At 39.0% G+C, this 12,418-nt stretch overlaps 1 protein-coding gene across 1 annotated transcript in view; it reads right to left on the bottom strand.

Moving 5' to 3' along the window:
- LOC140168549 (FACT complex subunit SSRP1-like) overlaps positions 1-5,889 on the bottom strand; it is a 98,366-nt gene extending 92,477 nt beyond the window's left edge. Inside the window, 3 exon segments of the mRNA XM_072191950.1 lie at positions 593-698; positions 1,357-1,542; positions 5,756-5,889. Coding sequence (XP_072048051.1) covers positions 593-698; positions 1,357-1,542; positions 5,756-5,809 — 346 coding nt within the window. The 5' untranslated portion in view covers positions 5,810-5,889.
- Positions 5,890-12,418: the final 6,529 nt, after the last annotated feature.

Raw genomic sequence — 12,418 nt, forward strand, 5'->3', positions numbered from 1 at the left:
GAGCTGTAGGAGCTCTGGAGCAATATTATTGAGCTCCTGAAAACCAAAGGCCTGTCGCCCTGTCAGCTGAGGAATAGATCAGTCCACGCCTGCCCGACCCCAGAGGCAACAGCATGAATATTGCTCAAACAGTCTACTCCACACACTCTTTAATTCCACACACACTCCACACACTTTTAATTTAGGGGGCACCCATTTTCAAGGCCACAGGGCAAAGACAAACAAGGGCACCAAGACCAACGAGTGATGAAGAATGCTTTGAAGTTGACAAAGGTCTGGGGGCACCAAGGCCATAATTGAAAAAGGGCATGCAATGGCCGTGGTGGCCTCCCTGAAATTTGAGCCCTGGTCATGTATAATATGATCTATTGATCCTTGATGTGTTTGTGTCCTCGTTTAAATACATGTAGATCAATTTGATGATAATAATGTAGCAAATTTTTTAATACAATTCGTTGTTGGACAGAAAAAACCTGAACATGTTTAACGTAAAACCTCCTAGATGTAACCTCTTGTCAGTTGTTTTAAACATGTTCAAGGGCCACAATTGGAGCCAAGAGCACCCCCATGTTACACAACAGCACAAAATTACCTCTGAAAGAAGCGGTTCCCCAATTCCATCCTTTTAAAGACATTTCTTGATGTTCTAGCTCTAAATCAAAATGGTTCTTAATGAAGTTGCTTACTCTTTCTTGGTCCTGTAAAAAAAAGAGGAAAATAGTAATTTGTTGTATGTTTATAGATCTTAACATATAACTAGTGAAACTTAATTAAAGCTACATTTGTACAGGTATTGCCAATTCAGGGAACAAACATCCGAAAATTACAGTGTTGCAGGAGTAGCATTTGTTTCAACTTTGATTCTGGCAATGTTCAGCATTTTACAAGAATCTTCAGATTTTCTCCCATTTAATTTGTGTGTTGGTTTAAAAATCTATGCGAATCTATTCAAATTCATGCACATTAAGTTAGGAGAACGAGAAGCTCTGCAAGAATTGGATTTTTGGATTCTCGCCACATTTCTATGCCCTTGAGAACCAAAGTTCCCAATCAATTTTGACATCAAAATCAATATCCTGAGCAGGAAATTTCAAGTCACAACTGCAGTCTCAGGGACTGTCTTTTGGAATTGGCAGGAGAGCATTAAATAGCTCTTCTGGAGCCATCAAGGAGAGCTATTTAGAGCATTTACAATAGAATGTAAGGAGAGGATGGTCAACTAAGAAGAGCTAAAAATCACTCTCCTATGATATCATATTTAAGGAGAGCAGTAGAGAGTGATAGCGCTCACTCTCCTCAAAAGGCTATTCCCTGCGGTCCTACAAAAAACAAACAGCAATTTTAGTTTATTCTTACCGAGTCCTTGAATCCATCATATTTGAAGATAGATCCACTGTTTGTGTACAGTTTGAGTTCATAACCCCTGGCTACTTTGAGCCAGTTTGTCTTCTGCATGTCTTCGGCGTGGATCTGGTCAACCTTTCCCGTCTTGCTGTTCTTGAAAGCCACACCTTGCTTGCTCAGTTTCAGGCGTCCACCATTCTGGAAAAAAAAAACATGATAAAGTGTAAGACAATCCTGGACTGTCCCAGATGATCAACAGATGGTTCGATTGCAGTGCTATTTCACATTCACGTTCGTATCAGTATGTTATTCATAAATTATAACCACATCAAAACGTTCCCGGTATTCATGACAAACGAAGTGTCTAAACGTTAAACTTGAGTCTATAAATGTACTAATAAAAATATTCATGAGAAACTGCGCACAATAAATACCGTAATGATTATGTGCTATTTCTTGGGAAGTGAAGCCAAATTTCCATTAATATAGCAATATCTGTCCCACAATTTTACAAGCAGAGAAAATGAAATACTGCTACAACCAAAAACAGCTAGTTCCAGTAACTGTAGCCAGGTCCGTAGATGTCATTATGTTTATGATAAAGACTGAAGTCTTGCTGGCAAGACTACAAAAACAGGTCTGCAATGCATACTGATTCTATGTGTCCCTGCCACCCTAGCTGGTCAATAGAAGTAACAGTAGGTCGCATGTCATAAGTTGGGTATGCTAAAAGGGTGGAGGGATTACACTTTTCTGAAAATTGGGATACAAATTTGATTGGCTTTCCGTAACCCCATATCCTACAGCAGTGGTTGATACCTCATTTTAAGCCTAATATTATACTCTTTCAGTCTACTGCAGCATATAATTATACATTATTCAGTAAAAAAATCGTATCTGTTGAAATGAAAAATGCCAGGGGTGGAGGAGCAGGCGGATGTGGAGCAGGCAGATGCGGGAGTGTGCAATAGGGCTTATGTGAAAATTCACACATCAGCATGTCAAAACTACTGGTTACTTTTTCAAATCTAGGGAGGCTATGATGTATTGACAGCTTTGAATGTTGAATTTGTACAACTAAAACAATTACTGACTACTTAAGGTGGTACTACACCCCCTGATAAATTTTGTGACTAATTTTGCATTTTTCTCAAAAAGTAACTGCACACTGGTAACAAAAGTTACATGTATATTATAGGGGAAAGGAATCCAATTACTTCACTGAAATTTCAGTGATTCAAGAGAAGGGGTTCATTACATATGTTAAGAAATGAGGTACATTCTAGCGGTACCTCTTTTCTTATCATAAATAATGTACCGCTTGTCTTGAGTCACTGAAATTCCAGTGTAGTAACTGGATTCCTTACCCCTATACATATACATAACTTTTTTTTTACCAGTGTGATATTATTTTTGAGAAAAGGTGTGTAATACCACCTTAAAGGGTTATATGTTCCATTTTTTCATTTTAATGAAATCCTGGTTGAATTTCAGTATTTTTAGCAATATGCTAATGTACATTTCTCATCTTGATATATTCATTTCCTCAATAATAGAATAACCATCTTGTTAATTACTCGTAAAAAGGTCATTGACCTTCACAATGTAATTAACATACGTACACTTATTTTAAATAGTTCATTTGAAGCATTAATGTATTGAGAACATATCCTCTAAATCTGATGACATTCTTGCATAAAATAAAAATTTTACAGTCATTTTTGTAATTGAGGTCCGATTTGAGAAAAACACATTTGAAAATTGAGATTTACATAGACGCCTGTGTATTAATTAATTAGTAATTTAGCATTATCTCAAAAATTAAGCATGTGTTAAGGTTAAAAATGGTGTTAATTAATAGAGATTGTCAATATACAACATATCAAAAAAATAAATTTTTTGTCATTTTTGACCATGTAATGCAAATTTTACCCAACTTATGACATGCAACCAGTAATTAAAACGTACATCGTCTTGATCCAGCATTGAATAATAAGTTATTTTTTTACAAACCTGATCCGAACGTCGGGTCTGCCCTAGTTACAATATAAATTGAATTTGTTAGTGTTCCATGAACAATTCACTTTTTGGTAAATCCCATTCACCTTTGCAATCTAACCCGGCATACATCACGCTGATGTCACATTGTTAGCGGCCATCGGTAAATGTGAAGTGCGCAACCGTCTTGTTGTCAAGAGCGTTGATCAGCCAATCAGTGCGATTGTTTACCTCTGTGTTTATGCTCGGCGCACAGCTCAGACCACGAAAGTAATAAAAAAATTGTACTGTACTTGGACAGGAAGTTTGTCACGATGTTTGTTCCAAACATGTCACATGCAATACATGAATTGATGCGGGGGAAAATGCATGCTTTTAGTCCACCCTCGCTATATTTATAAGGCGCGTGAAAGTCGATTCCGAGTTTATCGTCCCCCGCCCGCGTCACTTTTTGGAAACCAAAATTACCCGCGTCAAATTTTCACAAATGCCAAAATAATTCATTATTTTCAAAGTATCAGTGTTTTCACCAGTTTTAGCAATTGGAAACATATATTTTTGTTTGTAAAACATATAAATTCATAGCTTGGAAGCAAAACCAGGCTCTTTTCTAACTTTTCTAGTCCCTACCCATATAAAAACCTGTTTATAAATAACATGTATGAGTGTGGCTTTAAATCAACACGCATTTTAGGTCAATAATGAAATCTGATGAAATAATGAAAATGAAAAAGTCACCTCACCAACCCGGGAAAAAAAGGGACGATAAACTCGGAATTGACTTTCATGAGCCTAAGACTAAATTTTTACTTTTGCAACAAGGTTTAGTTTTGCATGTTTTTACAGTTGAAAACAGGTTTAACCTTGTTGACAAAGTTTAATTTGATTAAGAGTTTTAACCTTTATAGCTCAACTTCATGTACAGCTCGAGATATATATCTAAAATATAAAAAATTGTTTGATTGGCGTAATATAAAAAAATTAGGGTAGGTTGGTCGGCACCATATAAAAAAAACCATTTTTTTACATTTTAAGCGGTAGGCCTAAGCGTATGATGATAAAGGCCTTGGAACTTTTTTGTTTCATTTTTTTTAATTTAATTTATTTTTCTAAATATTTTTATTGCAAAAAAATTGAGAAAAAATCTAGGGTTGGGCCTATATAGCCTAGGGTCGGTCGGGTTTATACGCCAATCAAAGAAAAAAATTTAGGTCTTCGTTATATTATATCGTCTTGCTGTATTTCAGCTAGAGCGCCACATTAGGCAGAAAACCTGGGTTTTGGAAAAATAAAAATAGGCCGGTACGTAATCTTTTCATGACTTTCAAGTTCAGTGACAGTGACGCGACCTCGAAAGCCATAATTTCATTTCACCATGTCCATTGAAGTTACCACAAAAAAATGAGCATCTCATAATGAATGCGCTACAAATCTTTAGAAATAAGAAATTAGAAAACCCGCTTTTAGACGGGAGTCCGGTCGGGATGAGTTCTTCACTTGAAATGCGTGTGGCGTGTACCATCATGGTTTAAAAGTCGGGATCGCCATTAATGACTAGACCTACACATGATACAACTCATCATATCATGACATCTTACTATAAATAGGGAAATGTTGTATCTATGTGAGTCCACCAAAGGCTCCGTCAGTTTCCATTCAAATGTCGCCAAATTCATACGGGAGATCGATGAATATACGGGAGCGTGTTTAAACTTTATTTGGTTGAAAAGCGGTCAAGAATTGGCTGCAAAAACAGTGAAAATATGGGTAAAAGCGGGTTTTTTGTTATGAAAATCAGGTTGTCAGCCTACGCGTCACTGCAGCTGGCCGGCAGCGCGTTGGCGCCTCGTGCGTAATGCGCACTACGCGACTCAAGCGAGCCAGAGACCAGTGGACATGATAATACGGAAAGAAGGAAAAATAAAGGACAAAAAGGTACATGGACGGGTCACGGGACCGGGTGAACACGTCCCGCAGACACGCTATGTGAGGACGTAATAAATACGGGAAAAAGATGTGGTTAAATAACGGGTTAAATAAATAAATAACATGGAAACGGAAAATCACAAGCTAAGCAGAACAAACTAAAAAAGAAAATGTATCGAAGAGACAGATTTAGATAAATAAAATGTACCTTTTCAATGATTCTATCTGTTCAGTAATTCTTCCTGTTATAGTGAACGCTCCCATTTACTCATCTAGCGGGGACCCGCGCGAAGCGCGGGTATCCCGCTAGTGTATTAAATTCATGATCATTCATTTTGTCCATGATCTGATGATTGCATTGTTGTCATGTGTCAGGTGTGTGTGTGGTTTCCGAATTTGGCACCGACCTTTGAAAACAATTGCGATCATTGTGCATTAACTATGTTATCTATCTTGGTTTGGTACATAAATATTAGATTTCACTCACCATAGCACCCTTTATTTCTTGAGCAATCTCGTTGAATTCTAAAACGTCCGTCATTTTGACAATTTTGAAGGTTTATGAGACACACAAAAACAAATCACGTACAAGACGTGAATGAAATCCTTGTGGCGCGAAACAAAGAGAGGGCGCTATTACGCCAGATGAGACGGTCCACGCAGACTGTCCACGGTCACGAAAAAAAGTTAGAAACTTGACATAATTATTTTAAGGGCTGGGGCCTGGGGGTATGAACTTTTGGAGTATGGACAATTTTTTGTGTGAACATGAGATTGAGAGCACATCAGACAAATCAAATTGCATTCTGAATACGAAGAATGTCCTTTTGATATCAAATAATTTTGATTTTTTTTTAAATTCGCGATATAGCCTAATAGGAATTAATAGCTATAGGCCTACATTTTGATTAGGCCTATCAGTCGGAAGTATGCCCTACTAACTTTAAAAATCTAAAGATATGTACTTAAAGTGATAAGCCGACGATCAATTGAAAATGTTGACCTTTTGTATTGTAGATATGGCTTTTTTCCTAAAACACACCTTGACCCCCCACCCAAAAAAAAAAACCCAGGTCTTTGGGGGAAAATGTAGGCCTATTATCATCACAATAATGTGCTTTTTTTTCTTTGAAGCAAATAGGACATCATACTACGGTTAAGGGGGGTTAAGGTTTTATATATTTCAATGTTTTTATCAATAATCAATAAAGTTAAGGGGCTAATGACTGGAGACGCTCATTAATAAAATCTTTGCCAATGTTTCAAGTTCGGATTTTATGTCAGTAGGCCTAGTATATAACCTACATTTTGGTCAAAAATCGTGCAGTGGATAGGTCGTGTTCAACAGATTTACCACATTCGCCTTGCTATAATTTAAATATTGATTTGTGTTATCTGTTGACCTAATGAAAAAGGTGTTTCAAGGGGGAAGTGTTAGCTTTCGTTCGATATAAATCAATTCTGATTGGACTGATGAAGGGAACACTTGAGGTTTGAACTTACATGAACTTACATTAAGTGCCACACCATTTCAGATCCAGGAGCATTTTTTGGTGTTTTTGTGTAAATATTGCCCCCTGGTACAAATACGCACAGTTCTGTAGAACCAGGGTCATTTTGCCTTTTGCTCCTGCTTATTTCAAGCCCACTGCACCATTCCTCACTCTTCTCACAAGATCCTAGGGAGGGTCATAATGTGGATTGGGTGAGCCGGTCTTTTCGCCCTTAGTAAGGGGCTGTGCAATAATATTATGTGTACCCCCAGGGGTGGTGAATTCTCAAAGTGGTCTGCCAAAAATCGCTTGCCCCCCCCCTTTCGACGTGCCAAAAAATACCCCCCCCCCTTCGATGTGCCAAAAACCTTTGCCCCCCCTTTCGAAGTGCCAAAAATCTTTGCCCCCCCTTACACACTAAGATTTTGGGGAACCCTAATTTATGACCTTAAATTGTGTTATCATATAATGCGAGCGTAGCGAGCAGGAAATTTTGCATATTTGAACGTGTTCCTAATGTTTTCCTATAGGGGAGAGCGGGGAGTGTTCGCCCTAGGGGCAGGTTCGCCCACCCCTTGTTTCTCAGCACTAGGGCTATCGGGGGATTTGGTGATGGCAAAATTAGGTGACACTAGTCATTATAAACTTCTCATATTAGCTACGCGACATATAGGGACGTGTTCATCGAACTGCAGCCAAAACAAAAAAAATACACCAAAACGTAATTTTTTCTTGCATTAATAATGTTGTATTATCATTAATACATAAATACAGATGGTTTTAATGGAAATCTGTATTGGGAACATATGGGATTTGTCAAAGATTTAATGCAGTTATAAACTCCTTATTCGATTTGTATTTTGCATACCCTAAAGAAAATACAAAATGTGTTCAAGGGCACGTTCGCCCTTTTGAGGATGGGGCATGTTCGCCCTATATCTTCCCCGGGCGGACTTACCCCAAGCTGCAGGGCGGACCTGCCCCATCAGCGTATTATGCAAAATATTGAAAATTATACCATTAAACAAGGTAAAACTGCTGAAAAGCATGTTTTTTAAAGTTATGTGGTATCAGTATTATTCATACCACCGTTTATGTCCTAATCAATAATCCCCTGAAGTTGTAAACACGATACGTTAAAGCTTACTTTGGACCCCTACATTTTACCCTGACCCGACCCCTGCAACAAATTGAGTGATTCCCCAGAAGAAAATGAATGCCCTTTATACTCTTGCTAAATGTTTGCATTGAATATGTTATTGTTAGGCGATGTTTAAACCTTTTTTTGTGATTAGGGTGAACTTACCCCTCCATATGGGCGAACCTGCCCCAATATGGGGCAAGTTCGCCACTTTGCAAAACTTTTTTGTTTGCTCTATCCTGTTGCTATTGTAAGGTCTATAGTTCTGGGATTGTGGTCGTATATAGCTAAGACATAGGGCTTTCACATGGGCTAATCAGGTCATCCATAACCTTAAAATTGACCTCGCTAGGCTGGTCAGAAAAAAATAGGGCGAACACTCCCCGCTCTCCCCTACCTTTTTAGGGCGTAATAAAGAAACGATGCCCAAAATATCTGTGCCAAAATCGCTTGCCCCCTTTCGATCTGCCAAAAATCGCATGACCCCCCCCTTTCGACCTGCCAAAAATGCTTGCCCCCCCCTTTGGCCTGCCAAAAAATCTTTGCCCTCCTCTATAATTCACCACCCCGGGGGTACACATAATTATTGCACCACCCCTAACCCAATAAGGTTTGGAGTTTGGTTTTGAAGTCGTTGATGGTTGGAGCTGAAGAATTGGGTAGTCTATTCCAGTCTTTTATAACTCTTTGCCTGGAGAAGTAGCGTTTTGTATCTACTTGAGTGAGTTTCATTGGGTGGCCTCTTGTAGCTTGGTATTCTGCTAGTTGGAACATGTCTGCTGCATTTATGTTGTCAATACCTGTGAATATTCTGTACGTTTGGATCAAGTCTGCTCTCCTCCTTCTATCTTCCAGTGTCATAAGATTCAGTTCCTTTAGTCTTTCGTGATATGGTTTGGATTTCAGTTCTGCTGTATATTATCATGACTATACACTAGCTTACACTGAAATGCTAGAACTTGTTTATATACTCTATATTAATTTATAATTTATCTATAATCTCTGAGATGATACCGATGAATCGATCCCAAGTATCGATTATCAGCAAGTTCCTCTTCAAAGTATCGATCAGTTCCTCTTCAACGTATCGATTATCGGCAAGTTCCTCTTTAATAGTAGGCCTATAGATTATCTTTGTCGGCGTTTTTGTCGCTCTCCTCTGCACACCTTCAAGCACCAAAAAATTAGGTCTTTTGGGGTGAAAAAATGTATATCTTCAATACGGTGATCTTCGAGGACTGTTGAATATCAAACATTTTTAAAATATCAAAATTTTAATAATTTGTCATAAAATTTGTATTAGGGCCTATCTTAATACTATTTACAGAGTGTCCGTCCGTCCGTCCGTCCGCGCGCTATCGCGTCGCGCGGTGCGCTTTTGCTGGGTCCGCGCGATATTGCGTCTTGCGCTGAGTCCGCGCGCTATCGCGTGCGCGCGGATCGCTTTCGCTGAGTACCAACGGGCGCAGTGTGTGCAACTGAAAGCATTAGGCTTAACTGTGTGACTAGGCCTACCAGGTGCATCTCATCGGACCAATAGGCCTATTTTAAACACATATTTCAATACGGAACGCGTGCATAGGCCTATTTCAGTAGAACATGACTATTTCCGGGGTCATCCAGAATGGTTAACATTAAAATAATCAGTTATGGTAAGGCATTATAACCCGTTATATTAGGCGTTATTGCGTTTACTAATTTCGGGGTATTTTTGGGATCCTCCTTGGAAGACGTAGGCCTAGGCGTTAGGCCTATATCATAGTAGTTAGGTCAGGGCAGATATATTAGTAACGGGTGTTGGGAAATTAGAGATAGGCTTATTACAAGACCTGCCCGACCCGAGAACCGCGAAATCTAGTTATCACTAATTTCAAAAAAATCCATTATTATTTGATATAATCAGGACATTCCTCGTATTCAGAATTCACTTCGATCCGAAGAGCCAGGGGTGACAATCATGTTGCCGACTATAGGGGCCAGCATAAAGGTAAATCCGTCCCTGAAATACCCTGATACCAGACAATAAAATTATTCTCCACCCCCTCCTCCTCAGAAAATGGTCAAGCGACGGCCCCAGGGGGACGGCCCTGTTTGAATGCTGACTTTCTCTATACCCAGCAAACACAAAAAAGTTTTTAAAATGTTATATTTTGGGTTTGGTAAAAACGTTTTAATAACATTCAAATGTCGGGTTATATAAAGTTCATGAAAACGTTTTATATGAAAACACTCCACAACAGCATTTTTAAAATGTTGTCGAAATGTTATTGTAAAACATTTCTTGCAAACATTTTTTAGTTATTTTGTTATAAGTTATTAAACATCTTTTTTTAATGTTATGAAAACGTTTTATACCCTTTATATAACCCGACATTTAAACGTTTTCTGGCAACCTTTTCTAACATTTTTTAACGTTTTTGTTTGCTGGGTACCTACTTTTTGCAGTGTTTGCAACGCGACGGTTGGGTACTATTATTATGACTTGGGCACAGCGACGGATGTTGAAAACAGAAAATAAGCTAGAGTTAAGCCTACAAACATATAATAGAGCTACTGTGGCTCACGAGCCACGAATGTCAGGCGGTGATTGATTCTGATTAGCATCGTTTGACCTTAGACCTCGGGTAAACTCATGCTATACTCCCCAAGTGTCAAGGATCATTTTGTGCAAGTTACAGCTCGATTGGAGCAACTTTAAATTTGACCTGACCTTTGACCTCGGATGACCTTTGCGGTTTTATACTCCTGAGGTATTAGGGATTGTGTTCCCGGAGTTACAGGATGATCGGAGTAACTTTAAATTTGACCTGACCTTTAACCTTGGATGACCTTTGCGGTTTTACACTCCTGAAATGTCGGGGATCATTTGTCCTGAGTTGCAGCTCAATCGGAGCAACTTTAAATTTGACCTGACCTTTGACCTCTGATGACCTTAACGGTTTTATACTCCTCCAGTGTCAGGGATTGTTTTCCCCGAGTCACAGGCTGTTTGGAGCAACTTAATATTTGACCTGACCTTTGACCTCGGATGACCTTTGCGGTTTTACACTCCTGAAGTGTCAAGGATCATTTTTCCTGAGTTGCAGCTCAATCGGAGCAACTTAAAATTTGACCCGACCTTTGACCTCAGATGACCTTTATGGATTTACACTCCTTAAGCGTCAGGGATTGTTTTCCCTGAGTTACAGGCCAATTGGAGCAACTTTAAATTTGACCTGACCTTTGACCTCGGATGACCTTTGCAATTTCATATTCCTCAATTGTCAGTGATCATTTTCTCGGAGTTACAGCCCCACCGGATTAACTTTGAATTTGACCTGACTCCCCCCTCCTCCCCTACCCTCCCGCACTTTCCCATATAACCAAGCAAAAGTGCATTCCTAACACAGTTCCCCATGCCTATTACTTGGTCCATATAGCAAATATAAAAAAAAGAAAGGAAATATTATGTGAGATCCACTGTCAGCTATCTTCCCAAAACCACACCACTGCCCCTACACTAGACAATCTCTGACATGTTCAGTTTGGTCTAGACTGTGGTTAAGATTTAATATGTTGAGACTTTCAAAATATTTACTATGCTTATCTCTCGTTATCAAAACAGCAGACAAGCTGTCTCCCTGCCTAAGTTATCTGCCAAATTGCTGCCTCTAATGATAGCTGCTTCATTACATTTCACACAAATATTTTCACAAAATGACCCCTATCAAGCCTTACATGAACTTTGACCCCAATCTGTGGTACAACTTATTTGAAGCTTGGGCCAGCGGTTCTTGCTGACCATGTTTGGTGGTCATAGCATGTCATTTAAAGGAGCAGTAGCATTTTAAGATTTTCACAAAATGACCCCTAATAACCCTTATGTGACCTTTGACCCCTATCCGTGTAGAAGTTATATTAAGCTTGGGTCAGTGCTTCTTGTGGCCAAGTTTGATATAAAATTGGATCGGTTGAGCCCATATTTATTGGTCGAGCTATGAGTTTTAAAATATTGGACGAGACGTAGTCGAGTCCAATATTTTACAACTCATAGCGAGACCAATAAATATTGGGCGTAAAGCATACAATTTTATCATTATTATGTTTTGGATCCAATATTATCACAACTTGGATCCATCAAAACATAATAATGGTCAAAATTGGTGCAAGCGTCTGGCACTAGTAGCAATTTTTGGTTCTACTAAAGAAGAAAGAAAGAAGATTTGAGAGCTTCACAGTATATCAGGCGGATAAATCCGCCTGACATAAATAGGGGCTTGATGAACTGAAATTTTAACCGTTGTGGGCCGAATTATAGGCTTTGGAGCTAAATATATATATATATTAATTTCCAAATTTGGTTCAAAGAGCTAGAATTTCAAGAGTTTGAGGCTCAATAAACATGATAAACTGGAGCATGATGCAAATGTGGGTCTAAGGAACTGCCGGAGAACCTGAAAATGGTACCCTTGAGGCCGCACATACCTGTACCACCTTTACATGTGAGTGACCCTCCGGGATTTCCCCATGGGCGCAT

The sequence above is a fragment of the Amphiura filiformis genome, chromosome 13 (assembly GCF_039555335.1).
Source record: "Amphiura filiformis chromosome 13, Afil_fr2py, whole genome shotgun sequence".
Classification (NCBI taxonomy): domain Eukaryota; kingdom Metazoa; phylum Echinodermata; class Ophiuroidea; order Amphilepidida; family Amphiuridae; genus Amphiura; species Amphiura filiformis.